Source organism: Cinclus cinclus, chromosome 6 (genome assembly GCF_963662255.1).
Source record: "Cinclus cinclus chromosome 6, bCinCin1.1, whole genome shotgun sequence".
In the NCBI taxonomy this organism is placed as follows: Eukaryota; Metazoa; Chordata; class Aves; order Passeriformes; family Cinclidae; genus Cinclus; species Cinclus cinclus.
Genome location: NC_085051.1, coordinates 22,110,578 through 22,124,064, shown reverse-complemented (window position 1 = coordinate 22,124,064; position 13,487 = coordinate 22,110,578). Strand labels below are relative to the sequence as shown.

Genomic DNA, 13,487 nt, shown 5'->3' with positions numbered 1-13,487 from the left:
AGAAAAACACACAAAAGAAATCAGCATATATAAGCACACAAAACACCTGTAAACACTTTTATTACAAAGAAACAGATTTTATTGTAGGAAGCTACTCATTTTATTATCACCACTACATTAGCCCTTACATATGACTCAATCTGGGTTTGAGGTTTTACTGTTTGTTTTTATTTCTTAATTATAAAACATACCCTTTCAGGAATAAAGGAGAAAAAAAAAACACAAAAGAAAACAATCTCAGTTGATTGCAGCTGACACACAAAGAAAATGCTAGAGAAGAGCTGTGTTTTGCATTTTTATTGGCATTTCTCCCTTAGAATAGATTCTGCCATCAGCCACACTGCATGACAGTTTTGATAAGGGACTGTACAGGCAGGAGTTGAACAGGCCTTACTTTCATGAAGTCAGCTGTTGACACACTTAGCTGTCAGCACTGCCCCAGAAGTCAAACTAAGTATTCAGAGCTGATAAGCATCAACAAGCTAAACAGATCTGATGCACCTTCAAAAAACCCTCTAGTATTACATTTAAGCATACATGAGCTTTTTCATATATTAATGCTTCAAAAGAGATGTAGAAACAACTATTTATTTTAATCCTAAAGGATAAAGAATGAGTTGGGCTGATTTTAAGACTAGTTCAAGACTGGAAGAGCTTTTATCTAATCCAAGTTTTATGATCTCTTCCACAGATCCCTTGGCAAAAAGCAGCATACTGTTTCTTGCCTCTCAGGGCAGCGTAATGCTGCATATCTCCACAGATTGGCAAGTGGATATGGAATGGAATGGAACTGCCTTCCCTTAGGCAACCCATAAATGATGTGAAAAACCAGTACACAATTTTCCACTGTAGTGTAGAGGAGACCCCATGTTTGAAACTTTGTGATGTCCACAAAAATGCATTCATGATCAAAAATCTAAATTGCAACCCACTAAGCAGCTCTAACAGTTTATCATAAACCTGCTGGCTACTAAAATATGCTACAATAATTGGTGGGCTTACATAAAATAAAAAACTATGAAGCCATTGACAGCTGAAATACAGCAATAGGAACACAATTTGGGGAGAAATCTAGAAGTCTCTCACTACCAACTGTGTTAAATGGTTTGTTTCTGAGGTTCAGCTGGACAGGCAATCAATTTTTTCCCCTCCACAGAAAAATATTAATGGCAAAACTGGATTTCATACTCAACATCACCTCAATTTGTTTTACTAAAATTCTTATTTTGAGGGAATTTCAAAATTCTGTGGAATAGAGCAAAAATTTCTATCAGTATCTTTACACTTTGTGATCTGTGAAAAAAAATATTCATGAATATTCAGTATCTTGATGTAAAAACACTGTTATTTTTAAAGAGCAAGATAACAGAAGGCAGCACTCTGAGTCAGACTCACCTGACCCAGCCAACTGCACACTCAAAGTGCACGATCGGAAAAATGCTGGCAGGATATTCTGCAGCCATACTCAAGTCTGGCAATTTTATACACTGCACACACATGTAAAGTATTTTCAGCATTAATTCAAATGGAACAATTAATAGCACAAATGTAGTTTTATCACTAATAATGGTGTCAGTGGTGTCCACCTGTGCTTGCACTGTATGATTATTCAAAACAGCCAAACTGGTTAGCACTCGTCTTCGATAGCTGTAATCTCAGACATGCCACTATGAAAAATGGCAGTTCAAAACTAAAACATCTAGAACTGAATAAATATCTCCCAGATAAAGAATCCAAATTTTACCTAGGTCTTGTTTAGAGATAGTCTGGTCTGTAATGGTGTGTATTTCATAAATGGCAAAGCCTTGCAAGTCAATCTATAGGAATTTGCATACAGGATGTCAGAACTTGCAGTAGTGTTAGTTTCTTTGTTTCTTTGCAACTTAATACATGCAGAAGGAGGTGTCAGGAAGCCTAAAGGAGAGGTTGGGAGCTACCCTAGAAAGAGTGCCTTCACCTGGTGATTACTCAACATGGTTAGGCTTCCTTCACATAACCTTTTTCTGAAGAAATACTACTTTCCACGGAAATACGAGTACTACAGTTGAAAATATGGATGCTCCCAAGACTCTGAAGTGTCAGGAAATTCCAAAGTAGCTAGGCTACTGCCAACTTATCCAAAACAAAAGTGTTTTTTCTTTCTGAAAATTTGCATTAGAGCAGAGCGAGCATGTGCATCTGACAAATTTGTTCAGGACAGAGTACTCAACATCAGAAGTTGTTAATCTTTGGTATTTTACAGAGTCTGGCTAAAAGCTATGTTTAGCACACAACCATGAAGAGTGGTTGCTGCACTTTTTTTGTGCATTTCCCAATTATTTCCATACACACATAATGCAACAGAGTTGTAGAGTTTGGGGTATAGTTCCTTTGGTTTGGATGGTTGCTTTGTTTTTAAGTCAACTTCATACTTAACCATCCAGATCTCAAGTTCCAGGATGCTCAGGGCAAATGACTAACTTAAGGTAGAGATTGATTATAGACCAGTTCAATAATCTCTTCTAGGTAGCTATCATTTCTTGATGTCTTTTTATCTGCAACTGCATTTATTACATTCCTAGCAAGCACTGGTTGCATTGTCCAGTCTTCCTCACCAAACCTGTCCTCTGCCTTCTAGCTCTGGAAAAAGTAACACTGCTTTTACCTTAACAAAGCAAAGATTCCTACTTGCAAATACAAGAATGCACAGACTTATGGCTAGATTTATGTTCTAAAGCATGCACTACAATTAAAAGCTGCTATCAGAGGACTAACAAATATAGTTGGAAGTTATAACCATGGATTTCCAGTCATTTTTCTTCAGGAACCTCCCACCTCTTAGTTATCAATACATTGTAGTCTTCCCTCAATCTGGTCCAAGCAATAGCTCAGAATTAGAGCCTTTGGAAAGAATAATAACAACAACAACAATAATAATAATAAGCAAAATTTTTAAATCTTTCAAGTGATGCCACTCAGACTATTAAAATACAGCAGGAAAAGGTGAGGTAAATATTCAAAGTCATGCTTCAGACCTTACAGGCCCCACAACTGTTATACAATGCCAGAAATCTAATACCACAGTTGTATATTTAGAGACAAATCATTCTATGATGTTACAACTGCAAGTCATTCTTTCCACTTTGAAAGGGTAAAATGATACCCTTTCTGTAACTGGGGCTGTACAAAGACAACAAAGAGTGAAGCTTGAGAATTTGGAGAACTTTGCTACTGTGTTACGCAGCTAAGACATTTCCCTGATTTACAAATCTGGAGTGAAATTTTAACAACTCGGAGCAACAGAACTCTTTAAAGATCGGGAATTCCTTGTGGTGCACACGCTCACGCACAAAAACATCACTGCTACCATGAGACAGCTCAAGAGTGTCTGGGCAGAGAACTCATACAAGTTCACAAATGTTGTAGCTGTTTAACAAAGTTAAGTGGCACCCTTACTCGCAGATGGTACACTGAAAAACTAAGGAACAGTTCTCATGCACTGGTAGTTAAATTGATTGTGAGGCTTGTTCTCAGCATCCACAAAGTTTGTTAATGTGTCTCTCTTGAAACAGGAACTTCTCAATGCAGCTCGTACTCCAAGCCAAACAAGAATTATTTATATTTGTAAAAACTAGCAAATAAACCTGACCTCAGCTCAACTCACACAGTAACTAACCCATGTGACCATGTCAAGGGTACCAGACATTAAAAGGGAACTATGAAAGTAATAAGCCCTGTTCATTTTCAGTGACTCTCCTCTGAGCGACAGTTTCATAAGAGAAAGTTTTCCCTATTTAGAGCCACAAACTTTTAGAGTCAAGTTAAAAACTGAAAGCTCTCAAAATAAGCATATTTCTCCTCTTGCCCTTTATACAGGACAAAGACTGCTTAAGCAAGGCTGAACTTTCTCTTTTCAAGAGGCGAAATAAGTGTTTGTGTCAACCCCAAATCTACAGAAAGCCACAGAACTCTAGGATTTCCTGAATTTCCCCAAGTTACTTGTACTTTGAACAAAAATTCCCAGTGCTTCTCTGATGACTGCTTAAAAGTATTTATCAGGACTACATTTCCCTTGATCCAGCTTTCTATGTATCATGCTCTCAGGTTCAAAGTCATCAAGGTGGGAAACCACAGCATTGAATTTCTCCCCCTAGACCATCTGAATGATATTCAGGACCACCTACACAGGATGCTTACTCCTTTTCCAAGCACTGGCAACTGTCCCTCTCTGTTTTAAACTTGTATTATGTACTTGGATAAATCATCAACCCCCTCTTTGATTATGATTTTGAATATAAATGTTAAAAAAATAATCTGTTGACTAGACTGGAACACACACACACACACAGTGATCTCTTCTTACAAGTCAGAATTGCCACTGTCCCCAGAATTATGTTCCACTTACTGTGACCCCTTCCACAGAAAATACAAAAATTCACAGAGGGTTCTTGCAGGAGACAAGCAGCTAAGCTGCACTAGCCCATCTGAATTCACACTGGAGAGAGTCTGCCCTATTGTCTTTTCAGGATTGCTGCTCCCCAGGCTTTTCTTCTTTTTACACACAGGTCTGCATAAGAATATTTCCCCTCTTTCTCAAATTCACTAACTTCTGCTCCTCCTTTCAATTTGATATTGGTTGTGGGTTCTTTTGTTGCTTTCTTTCCTAAACTCACAGTTTCAGACTTTGTAGTAGTTATTCCCATGTCCTGCCTGGGATTCACAACCTGGTGGAATTCACCTCTCACTACTCTTCCTTTACGGGGGCAGCTGACACCATATCTCTCAGTTCAACATGCAGTATTTATATATTTTGAGTCTTGAGAAAATTAAAACCATCTCAAATATGACAACAAAAATCCTTGATATTGTAAGGCCTATTAGCCTTTTATATTGACACTCAGTATAAAACATGAGTAAAGTCATCGACGTGAAGACTACCACAGACACAAGGGATGTACATGTACATAATTTCCTCTCCTACTTTGTCTGTTAATGCCAATTCCCAGGTGAAGCCTGGCCTGCAAGCCTAAAATTTGCATCCCCCCACAATATAACAGCCGGCAAACCAATTCAGCTCCTTGCTTAATTAATCAACCGCTAAGCCAGCACTCCCTCAACTATTTAGTCCGGCTCATTTTTCAAGAGACCATAAGTTTATGTCTCACTCCCAATACAACTAGCATATTGTGATGCTGCAAAAGAAATAACAAACTTGCAGTTCCTTCCATACCAAGAAACTCTTCCAGCTTTCAAAAGAGAAACAAGGGCTCCCTGAAGCATTTGAAGTAATCCTCTGTGCTCATTACCTACCTACTTTTTCCACTGGACAGCAGTTCTAGCACCCTTGGCTTTCAGGCCATTAAGCCAAGAGCCAAATCAAGCTTGTTTTCCAAAGTGAAACTAAAGGTTGGAGAAAACAAAGATGAATTGACTCAAGAAGATGAAGTTACTACAAAGGAACTAGGATTAGAACTATACAGAACAACTCTAATTTTCATTTCTCAACACAAAATCCAGGGATTTTGACCTGATACTTCAGTCAATGCCACTAACATTTGTGTCTCAAAATGCAACAAGATATCCAAAAGCTATAATACAAACCCACATTACCTGAACTGCTACCAACAATCATTAAAGTTCTGCTATTTAAATCCCTCCAGAAGCTTGAGATGAGATTATGACAAGAACCTTAAAACTACATGTACTACCTAATCGTCTTCCTCATTTATTTGTGAATTCAATCCTTGTATCTGATTGTATTAAGTCTCCAGCTCTCCTGAGAAAATACAACAAATGAAAGAGCTTTGTTCTATTTATGTCATCAAGATCCATAACACTTTTTTTTGTATATTATATGAAGACCAGAGTAACTCCTGCATTGTAGATCACCATTAGAATGTGATATTGCCCAGACTGCTTAAAAAGCATTTACTTTGGCTGTGGGACAAGGTGATATTTTGTCAATTTTTTAAAACAGCATTTTAAAAGACATTGGATTTCCAACATGTTTTAAGCAGTTTTACGAGGCTTATCTTTAGTGATGTACAGGGTGCTTCAAAGGCACATCACGGTAATCAACACTTCATGCCAGACTGAGTGAACCCCAAAACTGCATGGTTCATGGGTGACGCAATCCAGCACTCTAAGGACATGATGGGGGCAGGCAGGGCAGCATGGAATAGGATTCAGGAAAGACATGGGCTTTAAAAGGTCTGTCAAGAAAAAAGTTCTCAAAACACTTGCCAAAATCCCATAGTATTAGTCACTTCGCAGCTGAGAAAAATACTAAACAGCCAGACCAACTAGGGTGAACATTTTTCCTGTGAGGTGAAGATGTTGTCTTCTCTCTCTGTGTACCCCTTCTTACACACTGGATAATATTCTTATTATTTAAAAATTATTGTTTTTAAAAAAACACACATATATACACATACATATATATGAGGTGGTATCAACCTCAAAAGCAGAACTAAATATTCACAGGATTACATCCTAGAAGTCTAAGTGAAAAGATATACAGACCATTCCTAGATTTATTTTTTTCATACCATGATTCTCTAGTTCTATGGGTTCTCCTGAAAAAGTGTCTTACAGATGGCACACATCTCTAATGTGCTCCTCTCCCCAAAACACTAAGCATCTGGCATGCCTACTGTTTAATTACACAACATGCTCATGCAGGAGAAAACATTTCCAAGCTTGGAATCTTATGCTCAAACTCTGATTAAATGCAGTAGCAGTAGTTGTTCACAGTCAAGAAAAAGTTTACAAACAGAAGCAAAAACACTATTAACACACAGCAAGCAGATCTTCAGTAAGTCTCAATATGCGCAAAAATAGCCATTTTGGAATGTGAAGATGTTGAGAGGATGCAAATTTTACAGGAAGCTGTATGACAATTTTGTTAAATTGTTGATGAATACTGACACTACAACTGAAACATTAGTTTACTTTGGAAAACAACACAGTCTAGCTACATCCCTGGAACTTTAGGTGTATGCTGAGTTAAACTACTACTCTATCCTTCCATCTCCAGAAATACATATTGAGTAGTTAACCTATAACTTTTCTACTCTAACAAAATGCTCCCGGGAAGACTGACACCCCAAATTCTTTGATCACTGAATAGTGCACTCCCTCTGCTGGCACAGCACAGACCTCACACCTCAGCAGAGGTTTGTGCATGACACTTCTTCAGATGTACACCTGATGCAGCTCTGTTAACTTAAATCACTCCCTTTAGATAAACTCTCCTTAAGAGAAAACTCCTTAGTAACTGACTTATCTGATTAAATCTTGCAAGGGGACAAGAAGACACCATGGGTTGGCCTTCTCAGTCAACTAGAAAATCTGTACTTGTCAGGCTCACAGTCCTTTTCCAGGTGAAAGGCTTCTGAGGACTCACTGTTATAGCATTTCTAACTTTCCAACAAGTAGTTTTGAGATGTCAAATAAAACACACACAGAAGCAAGAGCTTGCAGCAGTAAGCTGACATTACCAACTCCCATTCAGTCATGCGATGACGGCATTTTCACTGTTTGCCTGTTTTAATAAAGTGTGAGAATCTTATTAAAGCATTGTTTTAAGAGGTGTTGAGTCTCCTAACATGGAAACCAGAGTTTAGACTCCCCAAAAGAACTGTACTAGATGAATTTAGTACTTGACCTAATCAGAAGAGCTGCAAAAAAGTCAAATCTTTGATCCATCTTTGAAACTTCTAACACTTTAGCTTTGAGGCAAAAGGTTAACCCTCAGCTATGCATAGGAAGGTTTAGCAGTGAATAGTCACAAGGAGTTTTACCAGCACACACACTGGTAATACACTAACAGAGTCCCTGTGACGTGTAAGCAGCTATTCCCTCTTTTTAAGGTTTCATATACTAGGCTGAAAACATCATTTTTGAATGTGCCTCATGTCAGTCAACAAGAGAACAGCCATATGTTCTAGCCTGAAGTCATGCTGATTTCTTCTTACAAAAACCTTCAGTTTAAATATCAAAAAGTGAAGATAACTTCTAAAGTAAAGTTATTGCATGCTTCTGTGAGTTTAATTGTCCCTCTTGCTTATGTATTTTGTAGACAAATATTTAAGTGTCTTCTCACTACAGTGTACAAAATCCTTAGGCATGGAGAGATAAGGGCTGCCCACCCCAAGAAACACAGATGCAAGAGGAGAAGAATGAAGTACTTACAAGGACTAAAACAATTGTGAAAAAGCATTAAGTGCTGTTTTGTAGTTTTATGTACTTACCTCGCTCCTTTCAAATAGCTAATAGGCATCTTTGCAACAAATTACATTTCTCACAGCAATCAGAATAGTCCGATATGACAATTGGAACCTCAGGGTTTCCCCAAGACGAAAAGTGAACCTGTACGTCTAACAGGTCAAAGTAATTCCCTCAGACAATTGAGTCTTGTTTCCTGGTTTGAAATTATCAAGAAGTGTTGGTAACTTACCTCACAAACAGACATGATGTTAATGTTAACCATTTTGTCGATCGTCTGCAAGAACACAAAGTTTTGGAGTTTACTCATTTTAAGTTATTTGAACAGTATTTACACATCCTCTGGGTTTAAGTGCTGGGATAAATTATCTGCCTTTTCTCCTTGCCTACCTGGCTCAGTATCAGGAACAGTGACAGGCTTTCAAAGCAAAGTTTATGAATTGCTCTTGGTCTAGTTTCATCTTTGATTACGGACTTTCATTAATACAGAACCATATAAATGTATCACACTGGCACTATTTCCTAACATTATTTGCAATACTTATGAACTTTTTAAAAACTGGGATTTTTTTTTCTGAACATTTTGAAGCTTATTTGAAGGTGAACCAAACACTAGATGTATTTAGCAACTTAAGCAGAAAACACAAAACCACAGTGGGCCCAGCGAGCTACAGGGGTTTTAGAAAGAAAATCATGCACCAATGAAATTGTTCATAATCAGAGTTTTCAATGTATCCAGTACAACCAAGATTGTCCCTACATTATGAACTATCTAAAATGGTCATATTTAAGTTTTGTAAGTGTATGCAGTTTTCATCCATGAAATTGCTTGCTCACCTTCAGTCACATAAGAAGCCCCTCAACACAATCAAAAGCAGCTCATGAACAACAGCCAGATGAGACCAGAGACAGGAGCAGAAGAAGCAGGATAAGAGTACCGAAAGAGCACCACCAAAAAGCAAGACTGCCATAATCAGCACCGTGTTATGCTGCTTATGGAAATCCTCAAGCTTTTGGACACTTAATTCTAGTCAGAAAACCTCATTATGTGAGTTCCTTAACCAAACCTGAATACTTCTGTAATATCTGCTAACCACAGTAGAACACTAGAAGGTACCACAAACGCACTTACCTTCTCCAGCTCTGGAATATCAAGAAAATATTCAGGATAAGCATAGGACATTCCCACATTGTTGACTGAAAGAAAAGGATGAATCAGATTACTTGGATACCCTCTGATTAATGACAATTTTCAAGTAATGAAATGCTTAAAATGTTGCATTTAAGACATTGTAAGCGCTTCGGTCAAGTTTCCTGCCCTGCAAGCATCCCTGCGCACACGCAGTGGAATGCGGGAGCACACGGACAAGCCATTTTCATGTGTAAGCGCTAATTCTCCCATTGTTTACAAGCTGCCCTATTCTAGCACCTCGCCCCCACGCCCCGCAGCGCGGGGGGGTCACGACGCTGCCTCTGCCACCAGCAGGGGGGGGTCTGCGGGGAGTCGAGGCAGAGAGCAGCTGCCCGGAGGGACAGCAGGTGAAGCCGTTCCACCCCGTTTGTCGCGATAAATGAACAAACACCCCGAGCGCAGTGAGCGCCAAGCCGCACTCCCCGCGGAGGGAGCGGCGGGCGCGGCGCGGCGCGGCCGGCAGGTGGCAGCAGAGCCCAGCGCGGCCGGGCGGGCGCGCCCCGCACCCCGCCCCGAGCGCCGCCGCGCCCCGCGGGGCAGCCGGAGCCACCGCCGCCCGGCCTCCCTGCACGGAGATTCCCTGCGGGAAACCCTTCCCCCGGCACTCCCACACCTGCATCCAATTACTTAAACCGCCTAGATTTCCTTCCCTCCCCCCCCCCAATACTTTACACTGGCGCGGGTTTTATTCTAGGACGTGAGATCAATACCCATTCTCTAAATCCCAGCCCCAACAGGAGAAAACTTCTAATTCTCTTGGAAAACTGCTGCTCTGCAGCCTCGAACTCCATAGAGCACATCGATATGGAGACAAAAAGCAGCAACCCAAAGGGATCTCCGCTTCCTAAGTATCTGTTGTTCATCTTATGCAAGTGAATCGCGTGACATGTGGTTGCTGTGGCAACATTTTACATTTATATAGCGTCTTACAACCCAGAGAATCCCAAAGTGCTATGTATGCTCAGCAGCACCGTGCACCTCCAGGCAGGAGTCTGTGCGGGGACAAGGAAGCGTCATCAAAAGGCACTGATGCCTTTTTCAAAAAATAAAATAAAATAAAATAGCCCCTCCATCTGTGCCAAAAGCTATCGTTTTAAAACCCAGCCTGAAAGATAATTTAAGTACCAACAGGGATGCAGAATGTACAAGAAACAGGAGAAAGAGATTCTGGCAAAGTGCGCCAACTTCATTCAGAATTCCCTCAAGCTCTTTTAGTCCAGATATCTTAGTGGATGTATGGAAGTTCATTAGTCATGCTGTGTGTTTCAAATTTTTAACTTTCAAATAACCTTCATAAATTGAGGTGAGGAATTGAGGGGAACAGGGGATTGGCAAATGCCCAGCCGACATTCGCTATATTTAGAATGAGTGAAAAGTTTTTAAAAGGAAGAAGATCCAGTCTTGCTACTGCCAGAGCAAACCAAATTTTTTTCTTCTTTTAATCCAAAAATAAGCTATTTTTGGTTCCATCTCTCTGGAAAGGATTTTGTCTCTGATTTGTAGCAGGGTTATGGGACTAACCTTGGTAATTCTCTCCAAATTTAGAATGCTTATATGATTCATGCTACAGAGACAGTCACGCGGAATTCACACCCCTTACTGCAGACTGGGTCCTAGATATGCACCTTTCCACTTTCTGTAATCATCTCTGCTGCAAGGTTGTAACCATTAAAAAATCAAGTTTTGGGTTGTACCACCATGTTTTAACTAGAAAAAAATAGACAGCAACAGGGTAAGCTACTGTCCAGCACAAACACCTTTCCAGAATCAGAGCTATTTAAGAATGGCAAAAGGAAGTTTTCCCACCTCTGCTTGTTTAACATATTGCTGTAGCTAGCACATGTTCGAAGTCACTGACAGACGCTGTTTTGAACACACAGCAAAACATTATGCAAACTCTTTTAGCCTTCCTACGTGGGTGAGAAGAAGCTTCCAAATAAGAAGTTTACAAGGATTTCAATCTGTAAGTACTTTAGTTAGACTCTGTGCAACTCCATAATTAGAAGCTCATTCTTGAGCAGTACGTGTGGAGACTCCTATGTCTCCAAGTGTAAGGTTAAAAAATAATCAGCATTGATCACTGGCAACTGTGCTGTGCTACCTATGCTTCTCATACCAACCATTCCAGATAAGACCCGAAAGAAGAAAATATGCTGGAACCTGAAAACTCAATCCTTATGGCTGTTCTCATTTAAATCCATGTTTTCCCCTCACACAAATATGAAAAACACAGCTCAACAAAAGTTACATGCTGGATTGCAACAAATATTACAGAATTTAAAATATAAGGCCCTAAAGCATGAGAATTATTACCATAAAAAAATTTAAATACTATCCTTCTGGAGTAGCCATCATCTGTGTGGAAAAAATACATTGACAAATGGATTCTATTAATACAGCTATAACTGGGGGAAAGAATACCTATGCATCATGTAATCTGTTGGTCTTCAACACAAGATCTACTACAACTGCTAGTAATTAGTTAGAAAAGAGGTTTTTGTAAACCTGCACTGACGATGGCTGGAAGAAAAAAAAAAAAAGCTGAGGAACTCAGCTGGAGAATACATAACTCCAGAACATTTAGTTGTTATTTTTACCATGTTTTTAGCCAAGGTGCTCATACAGATAAAAGCAAGAAGCAGACTCTGTTTAAGGAATGTGCTTTGTTTTCCTGTAATGAGCTTACACAAAATTTGACATACACACACTGCTTTAGTGCCCCGTCTGTGCAAGGCTATAAAATGTCAGATTTTCATGATTTTGTAAATCACCATAACCTAATTACAGCCTAAGAAATAATAAATCCCTTCCAGTGTGGATATGTACCTTGCACAATAAAAGGTTTGATGGTGTTTTGAGACATTTAAATGATCTACCATTCTGCAGCAATTGCTATGTGACAGGCAGCTTGCAAGCCTTACACTCCCTGACTGGATTTTGACAGGACAGATTAGGATGCACATTAATTTCACTCTTCAAAGTTTCTTTGGAACTTATATCCTTCAGAAACAAGACATTCACAGTTGTGTCACAGCTACTCTTTATACAAAACACATCCTTGGCAGTTGAAGTTACTCAAATGGCTTTGAATGTTTTTAGCAATTAATTCCTAGATGCCATGAGTTGTATGTACTCAATTCTGTTAAAAGCAGTAGGGAGCATTCTGGGGTTTCTCCTTTAATGTTATTTTTAACTGCATTTTTATATACACTATTTTCTTGAGCATTATTTTCAAACATTGTGCAACAAGATCAATCTATTAGCAACAAACTTCATACAGTATCTTATCATGTATATAACAAATTTGCTTCGCAATACGCCTAAAATACCCCACAGTTGCAGCTCTAATTGCTGCACTTCAGGTTAGTAAAATGGGTTTTGTAGTGAGGAGTGCTTGATCAGATGACCAGTACTAGTAGAAGTCTGAGCCACATGATTTTTTTTCATGTGTTTCACCATCCCAAGTTCTCATCTCTATAGTGACTAACCATAGTCAATACACAGACATATGTTTCCAAGGGGTGGGAACCAAAAAAAAAAAGCCAGAAAAAAACCACAGAACACCAACAAGCAATTGCCTTTATCCCACTGTTCAAAAAAGATTCGGGTAAACTGCTATCGTGCTGAAACCTTTCTTAGCTTGGGATAAAACACCTATACGACATCACCTCAGTTCTACATTTGACAAAGTAACTGGAGGGATCACCTCATCTTTTCAAGGACTCCCACACCACCTACACTTCTGTGATGTAGCAAACCACACTCAGGCATATTGTGCTCCTATCAGCAAAAGAAACACAGATTACCAACATGGACAGAAAAGGCTTAAGCCTTTTGAAGCAGGAAACAGTTACTTTATGTTCTATTATAATGACTGAATTTTAACAGCTCTGTAATTAAAAGTTCACAGTTCTCCCACAGGGCTCTACTTCTAAACTGAGTATCTCCTAAGCTAAGTATGTGAAGCTTGCTTAGGATCTAAGACGGCATTAGGTCATAGAATCATAGAATGGTTTGGGTTGAAAGGGACATTAAAAGTCATTTAGTTCAATCCTAGTGACCTCTTCAGCCAGGTTGGGTTGGTCAGAGC

The 13,487-nt window shown here is 39.3% G+C and overlaps 1 protein-coding gene across 1 annotated transcript in view; it reads right to left on the bottom strand.

Annotated features, from left to right (window-relative positions):
* Positions 1-13,487, bottom strand: part of HSD17B12 (hydroxysteroid 17-beta dehydrogenase 12) — an 80,974-nt gene that overhangs the window by 17,049 nt on the left and 50,438 nt on the right. Inside the window, 2 exon segments of the mRNA XM_062494562.1 lie at positions 8,438-8,482; positions 9,338-9,402. Of these exon segments, the coding sequence (XP_062350546.1) occupies positions 8,438-8,482; positions 9,338-9,402 (110 nt within the window).